This window comes from Trachypithecus francoisi, unplaced genomic scaffold, assembly GCF_009764315.1.
Source record: "Trachypithecus francoisi isolate TF-2019V2 unplaced genomic scaffold, Tfra_2.0 Lachesis_group14, whole genome shotgun sequence".
Classification (NCBI taxonomy): domain Eukaryota; kingdom Metazoa; phylum Chordata; class Mammalia; order Primates; family Cercopithecidae; genus Trachypithecus; species Trachypithecus francoisi.
In genome coordinates, this window is record NW_022681459.1 from 49703620 (window position 1) to 49720407 (window position 16788).

The following is a 16788-nucleotide window of genomic DNA, read 5'->3' on the forward strand; positions in this document are numbered from 1 at the left end:
GAGATTAGGGAAGACCTGTTGTTGTGGTCTAGGTAACTACATGACCGTGGGGACAGTGTTGGGGCAGAGTGGGTATCGGTTGTATTGATTTAGAATAACTATTAATCTCAAAACCTTATGGCTTAGAGCAACAAACATGTAGTATCTCAGTTTCAGTGGATCAGGAATTCGGGAGTGGCTTAGTGGGTTGGTTCTGGTTGAGTTTCTCATGAAGTTGTAGTCAAGATGTTGACCTGAGCTTCAGTCATCTGAAAGCTTGGCTGGGGCTGGAGGACTTGTGATCCCCCAATGGGTTCACTTTGCCCACTGCCTAGACAAAGCCGATTTATCAAGACGGGAATTGCCAATACAGAAAGAGTAATTCACACACAGCCTGCTGTGCAGGAGACCAGAGTTTTATTATTACTGAAATCAGTCTCCCCGACCATTCAGGGAGCAGAGTTTTTAAGGACAACTTGGTGGGTTGGGGGAAGCCAGTGAGACAAGAGTGCTGATTGGTCAGGGATGAAATCCTAGGATGCTGAAGCTGTCTTCTAGTGCCCAGTTCCTGGGTGGGGGCCACAAGATCAGATGAGCTAGTTTATCCATCTGGGTGGTGCCAGCTGATCCATCAGGCACAGGATCTGCAAAATATCGCGAGCAGTTTAGAGAGGGTCAGAATCTTGCAGCCTCCAGCTGCATGACTCCTAAACCATAATTTCTAATCTTGTGGCTGTTAGTCCTATATAGGCAATCTAGTCCCTCCCTAGGCAAGAAAGAGGTCTGCTTTGGGAAAGGGCTGTTATCATCTTCATTTTAATCTATAAACTAGGTTTCTCCAAATGTTAGTTCAGCCTATGCCCAGGAATGAACAAAGACAACTTGGAGGTTAGAAGCAAGATGGAGTCGATTAAGTTAGATCTCTTTCACTGTATCAGTCACAATTTTGCAAAGTGGTTTCAGATTTACATTTGAAATGGGGCATTCATGTGGCTGTTGGCAGGAGGCCTCAGTTCCTTGCCATGGGGGCTTCTCCATAGGGCCCCTTGAGTGTCCTCAACACATAGTAGTGTCCACCAGAGTGAGTGATTCAGGACAGCCAGAAACCACAAAGTCCTTTTAAATCTAATCTCAAAGGTCACACTCTTGTCATTTCTCCAGTATCTTATTGGTTACAAGTCTATTTAATATGAGCCCTTCCCACATTGACTACACAAGGGCAGGACTACCAGGAAGATTACTGAGGACATCTCTGAGGCTAGCTACCATATCAGTGAGTATCTGTTGAGTGAGTGATTGAGGACTTGAGGACATAGCCTGGAGCCCTATGAGGAATTAGCCTGGGAGCATTCTGTTCTGGGTGGGGTCTTGTCAGCCACACCTCTGCATCCTCCCTAACCAAGTACTGCACAGTCCTCGCCCGCAGCATGCACTTAATAGATGTTTGCTCAGTGAAGGCTAGTGCCTGCCTTCTGTGCTCCCCACCACTGGCAGGACAAGGCCTGGGCTCCCTGGTCTGGTATTTGAAGCCCTGGATGTTCTGAAGTTTCTAAGCCTACCCCACTGCCCTGAACCCTTTGGCTACTGGGGACCACCCCTGTTCTCTATGCCTGCTTACGTCTTTCAGTGTCTAGGTCTCCTGCAGCCCTATCCTATCCCGACTACCACAACCCTCATGTGCCCCCTTCCTCCTCTTTTTTTTTTTGAGACAGAGTCTTGCTCTGTCGCCCAGGCTGGAGTGCAGTGGTGTGATCTCAGCTCACTGCAACCTCCGCCTCCTGGGTTCAAGCGATTCTCCTGCCTCAGCCTCCTGAGTAGCTGGAACTACAAGTGCACACCACCACACCCGGCTAATTTTTTTGTATTTTAGTAGAGACTAGGTCTCACCACGTTGGCCAGGCTGATCCGCCCACCTCGGCCTCCCAAAGTGCTTGGGATACAGCCCTAAGCCACCATGCCTGGCCGCCTCCCTCCTCTAAACACTGCCAGCATCCCAGCTGCACCTGCTGCCTAGGCTGGGAATTTGTTTGTATGTTTAGACTTTCTCTGGAGGAGAACCCTTGTTATGCTGGAGCCCAAAATCAATCAAGCCAAAGCAACGTTCCCTGTTTTTATTTATTGAGGAATAAACAGTATTTATTGGGCTCAGAGCACGAGTCCATGGGTCTTGAGTACATCTGTGTATTTATGTTTCCTTCTCCACGTTCTTTTCGGCCTGTTTCTGTAGCCTCATGAGCTGGTTTCTTTTTTTTTTTTTTTTGAGACGGAGTCTTGCTCTGTCGCAGAGGCTGGAGTGCAGTGGCGTGATCTCGGCTCACTGCAAGCTCCGCCTCCCGGGTTCACGCCATTCTCCTGCCTCAGTCTCCTGAGCAGCTGGGACTACAGGTGCCCGCCACCACGCCCGGATATTTTTTTGTATTTTTTTTTTTGTTTTTTTTTTTGGTAGAGACGGGGTTTCACCGTTGTTAGCCAGGATGGTTTCGATCTTCTGACCTCGTGATCCATCCACCTCCGCCTCCCAAAGTTCTGGGATTACAGGCGTGAGCCCCCGTGCCCGGCCATCTCGTGAGCTGTTTCTTACTCCGGTAGTGGGTCTTGGCCTTCTTCCTCTTCTCCTAGAGGGCGGCTGTCACTGTCTGGTACTTCCAGCCAACCTTGTGAGCCAGGTGCCCCAGGTAGGCAAACTTCCTTGCAGGCTTCAGATGCATGACCTGGAAGGCAGCAGGAACCATCACCCGCTTTTTCGTCATAGGGCGGTGGGATGCCATTACACACCTTGAAGTAGTCCCGGGCGGCCTGGCCTCCTTGGTCTCCTTGCCCCGCTGTCTACCAGAAGATGCGGCTGGGGACCTGGAAGTGGTGGGGGCCCAGAAGTGGCAGGTGCATCGGGAAGGGTTGCTGTTTATGTGCTTGGGGAGGAAGGCCAGGTACTTCAACTTGTTTCTATGGACATTGCCAGAAATGTTGATGTCCCCGCAGTGTATGATCACCACCTTTGGGCCTTCTTAGCCACCATGGCCGTCAGGAAGCCCAGGAGAGAGCCTATAGTCCCAGCTACTTGGGAGGCTGAGGTGGGAGGCTATAGTGGGTCATGATTACACTACTGCACTCCAGTCTGGGTAACAGGGTGGGAAAAAAAAAAAAAAGAAAGAAAGAAAAGAAAAGAAAAAGAAAAGAAGAAGCCACTAGCCTGGCATTACCCAGCTCAGTCAACAAAATATCTTTTTTTTCCCCCAGGAAAAGTAATTACAAATATTTTGCCAAGGGCACATCTAGCTTGTCTCCCAGAAATGGGCCTGCCTTAGTATTCCTTCTATACCCAGGAACTAGCTAGAAGGAGTCTGAAGGAAATCTGGTTTCAGTATAAACATGATGATGGACTTCAGCGTCACAGTTGGGAGCCCATAGTCAATTTTGCTTTCTGTAAATAGAGGTCTGTGGGGTACCTTCTTATGCACGGGTGGCATTAATTCCCATTTTACAGAGTAAGCAACATTTCAGAAAAATTCCAGGGTCTGGCTGAAGTCAAAGCCAAGAGGTGAAAGAGTCAGGATGACAATCCACACCTCTCAACATTCATCCCAAGCTCCTTCTTAGGTGATATTGGGCTGCGATCCAGAGGTGGAAAATCATGGATTCTTAGGACTTTTTTTTTTTTCTTATTTTTATTCATTTATGGAGGCACCACTGCACTGCATCCTGGGCAAAAGGGTCTCGCTCTGTTGCCGAGGACGCAGTGCAGTGGTGCCATCATAGCTCAATGCAGCCTTGACTTCCTTGGGCTCAAGCGATCCTCCCACCTCAGCCTTCTGAGTAGCTGGGACTACAGGTGTGCACCACCATGCTGGGCTTTTTTTTTTTTTTAACTTTTTGTAGAGAAGGAGCCTCACTATGTTGCCCAGGCTGATAGCAAATTCCCAAGCTCAAGTGATCCTCCTGCCTCAGCCACCCAAATTGCTGGGATTACAGGCATGAGCCACTGCACTTGGCCTCTAAGAACATTTAGATTTAACATCCCAGGATAGGGAAGCAGGGCTGTGTGCTTCAAGGTCAAGAGCTACCTGTCCCTGGGATTTGTAATTAGATCACCATCTCAACATTGGTCATTCCGAGAAATCCTCAGGGCAGCATGTTCCTGTTTATCTGACAGGGCATTATAAACTTCACAGAAACTTCTCAAACCAAATTTAATTGACTTTGGAAAGAAAGTGATTCCTCACTTTTGGAGAATGTTAAAGGTTCATGTAATCAAACAGAGGCCTAGAATCCCTGTTCTAAGCCAGGGTGTTAGGCTATGGGACCATTTCTTTCTCCCCTACTATAGGACTGCATTCAAATCTCAACATGACCTTCTTCCTAGGTTGTCTGAGTAAAAGGTTGCTCTACTCTGAGTCCAAAAGAACAGCGTGAACTGTTTGGGAAAAGGACGTGGACCCTCTCAAAAGCCCTCAACCTTAACCTCTCCCACTTAGGAGATGAAATCCTGGTCTCATCATGTCCAATTCTGAATATTTAAAAAGAGAGTTAGAAAGGAGGAATGGCTGGGCCCAGTGGCTCATGCCTGTAATCCCAGCACTTTGGGAGGCTGAGGAGGAAGGATCACTTGAGCCCAGGAGTTCGAGACCAGTGTGGCCAACATAGTGAAACCCTATCTCTATTTTGTATAAAAATATAAAAAGTGATTAAAACTTAAAAAAGGAGGAATGAAAATTATGTTTACTCAACTATGAAAAAATGCTCAGGAGGAAGGACCTAGATCACAATACTAACATGTTGACTTGGTTAGGAAGACAGGGATATTGTGGCTGGACCATATTTGTTTTCCTTTTCCTTTTTCTACGAATGAGCATGTAAAATGAATTTCTGGGCTGGGTGCAGTGGCTCACACCTGTAATCCCAGCACTTTGGGAGGCTGAGGTGGGTGGATCACCTGAGGTCAGGAGTTTGAGACCAGCCTGGCCAACATGGTGAAACCCTGTCTCTACTAAAAATACGAAAAAAAAAAAAAAATTAGTTGGGCATGGTGGCAGGCACCTGTAATCTCAGCTACTTGGGAGGCTGAGGCAGAACTGCCTGAACCCAGGAGGCGGAGATTGCAGTGAGCCGAGATCAGGCCATTGCACTTTAGCCTGGGTGACAGAGCAAGACTCTGTCTCAAAAAAAAAAAAAAAAAAAAAAAAAATTCTGGCCGGGTGTAGTGGGTCATGCCTATAATCCCAGCACTTTGGGAAGCCAAGACAGGTAGATCACTTGAGCCCAGGAATTTGAGACCAGCCTGGGCAACATGGTGAGACCCTGTCTCTAAAAAAATTTTTAAAAGATTTAAAAAATAGGCCAGGCGTGATGACTCACGCCTGTAATCCCAGCACTTTGGGAGGCCGAGGCAGGCAGATCACTAGGTCAGGAAATCGAGACCATCCTGGCTAACATGGTGACACCCCATCTCTACTAAAAGTACAGAAAATTAGCCGGGCGTGGTGGCGGGCGCCTGTAGTCCCAGCTACTCGGGAGGCTGAGGCAGAAGAATGGTGTGAACCCAGGAGGTGGAGCTTGCAACAAGCTGAGATTGTGCCACTGCACTCCAGCCTGGGCGACAGAGTGAGACTCCATCTCAAAAAATAATAATAATTAGCTAGGTATGGTGGTGAGTGCCTCTAAGTTCCAGTTACTCAGGAGGCTGAGGTAAGAGGATCACTGGAGGCTGGGAGGTTGAGGCTGCAGTGAGTGGTGATCACACCATGGTATCTAGCCTGGGCAACAGAATAAGACCATCTCAAAAAAATTTTTTTTTTAGTTAAAAAAAAAAAGTAAGTCCTCAGGGTTCCAGTTCTAAGATAGATAGATTAAGCATAGTCTGTGTCTCCCACTGGCTGCAACTAAAAGCCCTGGAAAGAATGCATCTGACGGCCGGGCGTGGTGGCTCACACCTGTAATCCCAGCACTTTGGGAGGCCGAAGCAGGTGGATCATGAGATCAGGAGATCGAGACCATCCTGGCGAATACGGTGAAACCCCGTCTCTACTAAAAATACAAAAAAAAATTAGCCAGGCGTGGTGGTGGGCGCCTGTAGTCCCAACTTCTAGGGAGGCTGAGGCAAGAGAATGATGTGAACCCGGGAGGCGGAGCTTGCAGTGAGCAGAGATCGTGCCACTGCACTCCAGCCTGGGCGACAGAGGGAGACTCCTTCTCAAAAAAAAAAAAAAAAGAATGCATCTGAGGACTCTGAAAAAGAAATATTAACAAGGCTGGGTGCAGTCGTTCATGCCTGTAATCCCAGAACTTTGGGATGCTGAGGCCAGGAGTTTGAGACCAGCCTGGGCAACACAGTGAGACTCTGTCTCCAGCAATTTTTTTTTTTTTTTGGTAGCAGCAGTAGCAGTGGCAGCCAGAAAAGCACCTAATACTCTGACAGAGCAGAATCCTTTCATCTGTCCAAAGCATCTGCGATCTGAAAAGTAGAAGAGGGGAATCTCCGTTGCCTTTTTTCTCTTTTCATCCTGTCACCTGGCCCAAGAGCACACCCCGCCATGGAAGGTACGTAACAGAGCGGGGAGACTAAAGGTCCCAATTTGTAGCTAAAGGGCCAGGAAAATGAGGGGTCTTGAAAGCTGGAGAGTGTGGGCGAGAATGTGGACAGGAGAGAGCTTGTGAAATAGATCCCATTAAGTTGCACATGAATGTGTAGGCTCACATGCATACATCTGACTCTAAACAGTATTCCAGTGAATGAGAACTGAACTATTAGGCAGAACACCCAGGTTTCAGACTGGTCACTGGGTGGCATAAGCTTAGGACTGTTCTGATTTACATGGCAAAGGCTTTGAAACTGAACTGATATTGGAACTACAACAGCCCACAGGAGACAGATCAGAACTGAACCTAAGAGGGTCAACTGCCTCCTAAAACAAAAACCTGACATTTTCCGTGGGATTTAAACAAGACCTGCTCAAAATGCCTGGGATACAATCAAAATTACACACAAAGAATGACGAAAGTCTGGACCCTGAGATGACCCAGATGTTGGAATTATCAGAGAAAGACAATGGAGTTTCACTTTTGTTGCTCAGGCTCGAGTTCAATAGCGTGATCTCAGCTCACTGCAACCTCCACCTCCTGGGTTCAAGCGATTCTCCTGTCTCAGCCTTCCGGGTAGCTGTGATTACAGGTGCCTGCCACCACATCCAGCTAATTTTTTGCATTTTTAGAGACGGGGTTTCAACATGTTGGTCAGGCTGGTCTCGAACTCCTGACCTCAGGTAATCCACCCGCCTCAGCCTCCCAAAATACTGGGATTATAGGCATGAGCCACCAAGTCCAGCCCAGAAAAAGACTTTAAAAATGAAAGATGGAAAGTCTTAACGGAGAAATAGAGGACAAAGAAAACAATCTAATAGGAATTTTATTATTTTTTTAAATGTTTCTTTTTTTATTTTAATACTTATTTATTTATTTATTCATTGAGATGGAGTTTCGCTCTTGTCACCCAGGCTGAAGTACAGTGGTGCAACCACCGCCTCCTGGGTTCAATGATTCTCCTAAGCCTCTGGAGTAGCTGGGACTATAGGCACGTGCCACCATGCCTGGCTAACTTTTGTATTTTTAGTAGAATAGACAGGGTTTCACCATGTTGACCAGGCTGTTCTCAAACTCCTGACCTCAGGTGATCCACCTGCCTCAGCCTCCCAAACTGGAGGGATTACAGGCTAAATAAGAATTTTACAACTAAGAAAACATAAGCATCAAGATTTGGAAATGATGTTTCTGACCTATTCCCTGGAAAATGTGAATGTTACTTTATATGACAAAGGAGACTGCAGATGTAACTTATGCAGATATAACTGATTTTCTTTTTATTTTAGTGGGCTCATTCTAATCACACGAGTCTTTTAAAGCAGAGTGAGTCTCTTTGGCTGGACTTAGATGTAACAGAAGGAAAAGTTAGAGGTATTTACTTATTTATTTATTTGAGACGGAGTCTCGCTCTGTCACCCAGGTTGGAGTGCTATGGCTGGATCTCAGCTCACTGCAAGCTCCGCCTCCCAGGTTCACGCCATTCTCCTGCCTCAGCCTCCCGGGTAGCTGGGACTACAGGCGCCACCACCTCGCCCGGCTAGCTTTTTGTATTTTTAGTAGAGACGGGGTTTCACCATGTTAGCCAGGATGGTCTCGATCTCCTGACCTTGTGATCCGCCCGTCTCGGCCTCCCAAAGTGCTGGGATTACAGGCTTGAGGCACCGCGCCCGGCCAAGTTAGAGGTATTTAAAGTGTGAGAAGAATTCAAGCTATTTCTGGAGGGGGACACACAGAAAGCACCAGCGTGTGGGCAGCTTCTACGGAGAAAAGGCCAGCCCCCAGCTGACAGCTAAGAAAACAGGGTCCTCTACCCTACCACTGCAATGAACTAAATTCAGCCAAGAACCCAAATGAACATGGAAGCAAATTCTTCCTCAGAGCCTCCAGGGAAAAACACATTTGGTTTTGGCCCTATGAAACGTGATTTTGACCTTGTGAGACTTTAAGCAGAGGACTAGTCAAGTCCAATCAAACTTCTGACCTACAGAAATTGTGAGAAAATATATGGATGTTGTTTTAAGCCACTAAGCCACCAAGTTTGTGGTAATTTGTTACAGCACCAAGAGTAAACTGCTCATTATCCAAAATGACCAGCAGAGAGGAAAAAAAAAAAATTTTTTTTTTTTTTTTTTTGAAACAGGGTCTCACTTTGTCACCCAGGCTGGAGTGCAGTGGCGCAATATTGGCTCACTGCAGCCTTGACCTCCTGGGCTCAAGTGATCTCTCACTTCAGCCCCAACAAACAGCTGGGACTATAGGTGCATGCCACCACACCCATCTAGAGAAAAAAAAATTTTTTAAATAAATAGTCTCAGGAATTCATGGACAATGTCAAAAGGTCTAATGTTCATATTATCAGTGACACAGAAGTAAGGACAGTATGGTGCAGAAAACAATATTTGAAGAAATCATAGCTGAGAACTTCCCAGATCTCTGAAACACAGTCAGGTGGCTCTGTGAACTCTGATAAGGATAACCCAAAGAAATCCATGGCCATATACATCATAGTCAAACGGATGAGAACCAAAGACAAGGAGAAAATCTTAAAAAGCAGCTGGGGAAAAACAAAGCATTACCTGTTGGGAAACAATAGTTAGAATGCCTCTGGATTTCTGAGAAAAAACCATGGGGGCCAGAAGGCATAGATCAATTTTTTTTCTTTTTTTTTTTTGAGATGGAGTCTTGCTCTGTTGCCCAGGTGGGAGTGCAATGTTGTGACCTTGGCTTGCTGCAACCTCTGCCTCCCAAGTTCAAGTAATTCTCCTGTCTCAGCCTCTAATCTCAGTAGCTGGAATTACAGGCACTTGCCACCACGCCCTAACTTTTGTATTTTTAGGAGAGACGAGGCTTTTGCCATGTTGGCCAGGCTGGTCTCGAACACTTGACCTCAAGTGATCTGGCCACCTCCACCTCCCAAAGTGCTGGCATTACAGGCACGAGCCGCCACGCCCGGCCTCAATTGTATTTCTATATACTAACAATGAGCAACTGGAAAAAAACAACAACAGCCCGCCCAAGTGAAATATAGTTTGAGACCCATTCATGGATCTCAAATCCAAAAATCTGAAATGCTCAAAATCTAAAACTTTTTGAGAGCTGAAATGACTTCAAAGGAAATACTCATTTAAGCATTTTGGATTTTCGAGTTGGGATGCTCAACTAGTATTTGCTGCAGGTAAAGCAAATATTAACCTGAAAATAATCCAAATATTTCTGGTCCCAGGCATTTCTTTTTTTTCTTTTCTTTTCCCTTTTTTATTTTTTTGAGATGGAGTCTCATTCTTGTTGCCCAGGCTGGAGTGCAATGGTGCAATCTCATTTCACTGCAACCTCTGCCTCCCAGGTTCAAGTGATTCTCCTGCCTCATCTCCCAAGTAACTGGGATTACAGGCACCCAGCTGTAAAAGAAAAAGCATTTGGCTTCCACTGGAATCTGGAGCCACAGTTCGGTGTCAAACAGAGCAGCCGTGCTTCTGTTTCAAATGCTGTTTGCTGAAAACCTCTGGATCAGAACAGGTGGTCTTGAGCCAGGTCCTTGGCACCGAGGGGATGTGAACAATCCTGAATTCCAGGGCCTACTGATGGAGTCCGCACGTTAGTCCCTTTGACACTGCCCCCTTATGAATCCCAGTAGTCAGCCGGGGTGCCAAGTTTTCATATTGATTCTTAACAAGGCTGCAATCACTGTTTAGAAGTAGTTGGGGGACACTGGAATTGTGCTCCTTGCTTCAGGACCCCTAGATTGCGCCTAAACAAGATGGAAGCTCTCAAAAGGCTCTAAGTCTAGGCCTCCTCTGAGGTAGGGTCTGAAAGGACTTAAACCATTTTTTTTCTTTTACACAGGGTAACTTTTTGGAACAGTACTTTCTAACAATAAAGGGCTGTGCACAGAAAGGAGAGATGCCATTATGAGGCTGTGTGTGCTGACCTGGGACCAGCAGCGTTAGAAGTCTATCATTCACGATGAGAGCTGCCATTGGCACTAAGCACACACCATGTGCCAGGCATTCTGCCAAGAAATTGTTGAATCTTCATGACAACTCTGTGAGAAAAGGGTTGTCACTGGACCGATGAGGACAGTGATGCTCCCAGGGGTCCAGGTCGCATGAAGAGGAGGTGACAGGGCTGGGCATTGGTCCAAAGCTCCAGCCTTCCAAGCCAAAGCCTGTGAGAGGAACCCCTGAAGCCTGATGTCAGGCCTGTTTTTCTCATGTGCCCTGGAGAAGGGGACCAACACCATCTTTCGTCAAAGTTTGGTGAGGGATGGCCAAGAGCGCTTTGAAACTTTGCCATGTACAATAGCACTCACAATTTTTTTTTTTTTTATATTTTTTATACAGTGGTATCCGGGTGCAGTGGCTGAGGCAGGAGGACTGCCTGAGGCCAGGAGTTTGAGACCAGTCTGGGCAACATAGTAAAACCTCATCTCTAAAAAAAAGAAAAAAAATGAGGCGGGCATGGTGGCACACATCTGTAGTCTCAGCCACTCAGGAGGCTAAGGTAAAGAGGATTACTTGATCCTGAGAGGTTGTGGCTACAGTGAGCCATCATCACACTACTGCACTCTAGCATGGGTGACAGAGCAAGATGATCTCAAAAAAAGAAAGAAAAAATTAAACAGTGGAATGTTTTCTTTAAAAACTACCTTATGCATAAGTACAACCTAGAAAACCAGAATTGGGCCACTTGTAGTGAAGGTGGAAGCACAGGTGGCCTGGGACCCCCCAGGATTCCTGGAGCACTGCCTGAAGGCCATTTATCTAGTAGATTGGCACTTACTGTGAGAAGCGCAAGAGGTACCATGATGCTTAAGGTTCTGGCTCTGGGTGTGGAAGAACGAGCTGGAATTGTAGCAGATTCATTCCTGGGTCACTCGGTTTTGGGGAGGGATGCAGGATTCCAGGCCTGCCATGTGCAGTGGGTGCTGGCCTCTTTCTTCTGGGCATCATCTGCCTCAACCTATCCCCTGGCCAACAGAGGCCTGTCACTCACAGGGCAGAAAATTAACCTTCACCATTTCACAACCAGTGAGTTCACTCTTTAAAAAAACGGATTATAAAGTTAAAAGCTACGGCAACTCTTTTTCCTTGTGCTCATAAAAGGCATCATCTGTTTTTTTCTGTATAAACAAAAGTAGAATGTTCAAGTTTGGATCTTGGTGTAGGATCAACAATAGATCTGTACCTCTGACTCCAATGCAGGGGCTGGTGGGATGGCTTACAGTGGAATCATCAAACGGACTTCCTTCTCATAGATGTCAGGGATCATTCCCATTGGGGAACTGACCATGTGCACGGTATTCTTGCCAAACAACTGAAACTCATAGTGGATGAGCTGCTCCCAAAAGCCACTGTTGGGTCGGATGATGGGCCGGCATGACTTGGTCCACGTGTGGGCGTCCAGCAGGGACATGGCGTGGTACTTCATGAGGTAGGCGAGGCACAGGGCGGCTGAGCGGCTCACACCAGCAGCGCAGTGCAGCAGAGTACGGCCCTGCTTCATCTCCACGCTGTGGATATGGTCAGCAATAGGGTCAAAGAAGTCACAGAGACGTGAGTTAGGGGCATCAGCTACAGGTACCTGCATGTACTGGATATCCTCATACAAGGTGTTCACTACCTCCACTGAGACATTGATGACCATGGTGATCTGGTTGCTAGACAGCAGGAGCTTGTTGTTGGCGGCCACACCATTGCTGATATACAGGCTCTTGGTTATCTGCGAGAGGCCGCTGACTGAGGGCTGCCGGAACTGAACTGGGAAGGCACACGAGGGTGCTGTCATCAAGGCGGTCAGTCAGCAGTCAGCAGTCAGCGAAGTATGAAGGTTTCGTCTTTCTGCTAGGCTGTGTCCATGGAAAACTGCAGGGAGGGAGAGGATGTTTAGAGGGCAGGTACCCAGAGGGCCAAATCCAGAGGATCCTGGGAAATGGATGGATAGGCCTATAGCATTCCCCACGGTAGTCCTCTGATCATCACAGCAGAATTACCCAGAAAATTCATTTAAAGCACTGATACCCAGGTCCCTCTCCAAACCCAGAGTCAGACTCTCAGGTGGAAGAGCATGAATCTGCATTTTTAGCTTGCTTCTCAGGTGGTCTAATGTGCACTGCCCTATAGGACAAAGGGCAGGTCCCCAAGTCTGGCACTTGAGGCCTCCCTTGAGGGGTCCCACAGTTCTAGCTGGGCAGATGACTTGTGTCCCTCAGCTGTGCCCTGGTCTGACTCTCCATTTAAGCTCACACAGCCCTCTTCTTGCTGCTCTTCCAAATTCTCTCCTTCCTTCCAGTCCCTCTGAGTGCGAACCACTTGTACAGTCTTCCTCCTCAGTCTTCTGACTTTATGCCCAAATCATAAGGCCCTGAGCCAGTGGCATGGAACCAGAGCCGATTGTGCTGGCAGTCACTGAGGAGGTTGGTATAAGAGTAGGGAGGGTCCCCATTTTCCCCTCCTAAGAACAATCTCTTTAAAGAGATAGGATATGCCCATGTGAAGCTGATGTCAAATACAAAGTCCTAAATTGTTAGATATGCTCCCGCACCTTGCCTCTGAAGAGGGCCTGGGAAAGGGAGTGGCTGAAAGCCTCCTGAAGTCAGCATAATGGGCACCACAGCAACCCCACGGGCAAGCACAGAGAGGCAGCAGAGCCTCAGGAAGACCTGCCACACCTGCATCATGCTGCCTGCAGCAGAGCTGGGAAATGCACCCCAAGGAGAGGCAGACTCCCTGCCTTCACTCACTTGATAGGCTCAGCCACCAAGTAATCGCCATAGAGGTTCAGCCGCAGATCTGCTTCCTGCGCCGCGGACCACGCAGTCGCAGTCGTTGGTGCTCTTCAGGTGCGGCCCGGGTCCCTGGAGCATTCGTTAAGACTCCCGGACCCTCACTTTCTCAGTCTTAAACAAAGCTGCAAAACCAGGACATCTTTATACGTCCCACTGAAATAGGGGCATTTGGATTTAGATCACGCCTTTCAAGGCCAAAGGGCACTCTTCACCAGGCATGAGAAATGAGGAGTCAAAGTTTTGTTTCCCTGCTTAATATATTTCAGTGGCTATCCACTGTCAGGATAAGATGGAGCCGCTTAGTTTGGCTGTCAAGGCCATTTGTGACCTGGCTCCTGCCTGTCTCTCCAGCCTCTTATTAGGCTTCCCCATGCTCTGAAGGGCCTCAGGTGAACTGAGCCACTTAGAGTTCCTTAGGGACAGCCTGTCCTCTCCAGCTAGAGGCCTTTGCCTCTGCTGATCTCTCAGTCCCTTTCCTTATGAACTTATCAGATCCTGATCTGGTCCATTCAGCAGAAGACTGCAGAATTCTGAGGAGCCTTAAGATACCAACTCAAAGGTAACTGTTTTAAGGGAAATCTTCTCAGATCACACCCCTCCCTCATGTTTGACCAACTCTCTGCTCCAGGCTTTCTTAGCCCTGTGTTCTCTCCTTCCTAACACTGAAGATGTGGTTTTGCCCTGATCTGTCTGATTATTTGATGAATGTCTGTCTCTCCCACAGACTGTGAAACCTTTAAGGATATGACGGTGTCTGTCTTCACTCCCACTCTATCACCAACTAGTGCCAAGCGCTGTGTCCCCACAAGTAGGTGCTTGATAAATATTTGTTGAATGAAGAAATGACTCCCAATAGCTATGACTCTGCCTTCTGAGAGGTTTTTCTGGAAAGAATGAGTTCTCTGGCCATGTTTCTCTAGAATTCCAGGGAGGGGCTGGATGGGGATGGGGGTGGTTCTGAGGCTACTAAAGAGAAAGACTAAAGGTTGGATAGGCAAATCCTACCTGCCAGTGCCCTAGACTCAAATGCATCAGACTCATCCCAGGCAGGACAGAGAGGGCTGGCTTGTTATAAAGGTGATATGAAGGGCAAAGAAAAAGCCTCCTGAACCCAGATGGAAGCCTAAATGCTAAGGAATATTCTGGATCCTCATCAGAAAATCCAGAGAGAAGTGAATTGACGTCCCCCCAAACCAGTGCCCAGTGGGTAACGGGAATACAGAAATGTGCTGTTCACCACAGCAACTAAAAGTTTGCAGAAGTGACAATGCTCTTGCGGGTGAGGGTAGTGATGGGAGGAGTTATTTTCATGCTAGTAAAGAAGTATCTATCAGGGCTGGGCATGGTGGCTCATGCCTATAATCCCAGCACTTCGGGAGGCTGAGGCGGGCAGAGGTCAGGAGTTCAAGACCAGCCTGACCAACATGGTGAAACCTCGTCTCTCCTAAAAATACAAAAATTAGCCAGGCATGGTGGCATGGGCCTGTAGTTCCAGCTACTCAGGTGGCTGAGACAGGAGAACTGCTTGAACACGGGAGGTAGAGGTTGCAGTGAGCCAAGATCGCGCCACTGCACTATAGCCTGGGCGACAGTGTGAGACTCCATCTAAAAAAAAAGAAAAAGAGGCTGGGCGCGGTGGCCCAAGCCTGTAATCCCAGCACTTTGGGAGGCCGAGACGGGCGGATCACGAGGTCAGGAGATCGAGACCATCCTGGCTAACACGGTGCAACCCCGTCTCTACTAAAAAAAATACAAAAAAGTAGCCGGGGGAGGTGGCGGGTGCCTGTAGTCCCAGCTACTCGGGAGGCTGAGGCAGGAAAACGGCGTGAACCCGGGAAGCCGAGCTTGCAGTGAGCTGAGATCCGGCCACTGCACTCCAGCCTGGGCGACAGAGCGAGACTCAGTCTCAAAAAAAAAAAAAAAAAAAAAAGAAAAAAGAAAAGAAATATCTATCAGGCACTGTATTAGGTGTTGGAGATACTGAAATGTACAAGACAGGCATGGCCCCTTTTCTCAGAGAGCTCAAAGTCTAGCGGGAGAAACAGATAGTAAACAGGCAATTTCAGGCAGACAGAGCTTGAAAATAGGATAACAGTACCTACCTTACAAGAATGTTGTAAAATTAAATGAGATAACCCACGTAGAGTTTTATCAGGGCTTGGCATAGAGTAAGCCCTCTAAAAATGGTAACTATTTTTCTTGCTTCTGATAGGGAAGTTAAAATGCAGGGCTCTGTGAAAGGGAAGTGTAAAGAGATTTCTTCCAGGTTGGAGCCTAGGGAGTCGCAAAGACCGCCTGAAGAAACCACAAGAGATCTAAAGAATGTTTAGCTTGACGGGGAGAGAGGAGAAGAAAAAAATAGCAACTGGGTAGCAGTTCAGTTTCTCCACTTTACAGCCTATGAAGTCTTTGGCTTCCCTCATCCGGTTCGATCTTCAAAGCAACCTAATCAGACCGGCGTCTAGATTTAATATTTCCATTTTACATAAGAGGAAGGTGAGACACAGCGGGGAAAAGGACTTGTTCAGTCATAAAGCAAGGAAGCCAATCTTTATGGTCTATTATGTGTGGGAAAAAAGAACAAACATCGCGGGGCGTTCGTCAAATACTAAGTTATGAACGTGGAACAAAGTCCAAGAGTTAAGGAGAGCGAGGCACCACTTCTAGGGGTGGGCCGGGTAGGTTTCCTGGGGGAGCTGGCATTGGAACAGGTTTCTTCGCCTGCATGGTGTCAAGACGAGGGTCTTACCTCTCTCCCTCAGGAGGGTGGGCGGGTTCGTTCAGGAAGTAGCCGCTTCCGGAAGCCTCAGGCGAGGTTCTTCGGGAGAAAGACCAGTCACGTTCGGGAGCCTCAATCTCCGCTGGCCTAGCGCTTTGGTTTCCATAGCAATGATCTCTTCGCAGAAAGGAATCGCTTGTGCTGGGTCTTCAGAGAAATCCTGGCCTCGGCTCCACGCCCCTGAGCAGCCCCACCCTGGTTCAACCGGTTACCCGCCCTGCCGGCAAGCCGGGGTCACTGCAGTCCCCGTGGTGAAGCAGTGTCAGCTCAGCTCACCGCAATCTACTCCATCCAGCCCTGCCCATCTCTACGGCAACGGACCGGGTCGCAGCAGGGCTGCAGCCGAAGGACAATCTCGCCGCTTCCGCAGCCGCCCGGGCTCTGTGCGCATGTGCGACACCCTCTCCACGCCCCCCCCCCCCGCCCCCGCCCCCGCCCCCTTATGCTTCTCCCAGGCAACCAGCCGCGCTCGGCTCCAGACTCCGCCCAGGGACTAATTCCAGGTCTGCGTGCGCCCAACGAACATGGCTCCCAGCCGGCCCCCGAGCGCCCAACGAGCATGGCTAAGCCACCGGCCTCCGCGCTCCCAATGAACATGGTTCCCAACTGGCCTCCGCGCGCCCAACAAGCATGGTTCCCAACCGACCTCCAGCTTCCAACTGTTTCTTGAACA

At 48.2% G+C, this 16788-nt stretch overlaps 1 protein-coding gene across 3 annotated transcripts; it reads right to left on the reverse strand.

Moving 5' to 3' along the window:
• Positions 1 to 379: 379 nt before the first annotated feature.
• Positions 380 to 16513, reverse strand: DUSP18 (dual specificity phosphatase 18). Of its 3 annotated transcripts, none has more exons than XM_033233258.1 (3): positions 16086 to 16513; positions 11737 to 12413; positions 380 to 623 (listed from the first exon to the last, which is right to left on the reverse strand). In XM_033233258.1, exon 2 carries the CDS (start codon positions 12334 to 12336, stop codon positions 11770 to 11772), a length of 567 nt encoding a protein of 188 aa, XP_033089149.1. In that variant the 5' UTR covers positions 12337 to 12413; positions 16086 to 16513; the 3' UTR covers positions 380 to 623; positions 11737 to 11769. The 3 variants fall into 3 exon arrangements, with proteins under 3 accessions (XP_033089149.1, XP_033089148.1, XP_033089150.1); XM_033233259.1 differs by lacking the exon at positions 380 to 623 and adding an exon at positions 13292 to 13458 and having other exon boundaries at positions 11562 to 12413; positions 16086 to 16505; XM_033233257.1 differs by lacking the exon at positions 380 to 623 and having other exon boundaries at positions 9813 to 12413.
• Between the last annotated feature and the right edge of the window lie 275 nt (positions 16514 to 16788).

Excerpts from the sequence above, each read along its gene's own strand:
- DUSP18 (XM_033233258.1), bottom strand. The coding sequence starts at position 12,336 with ATGACAGCACCCTCGTGTGCCTTCCCAGTTCAGTTCCGGCAGCCCTCA.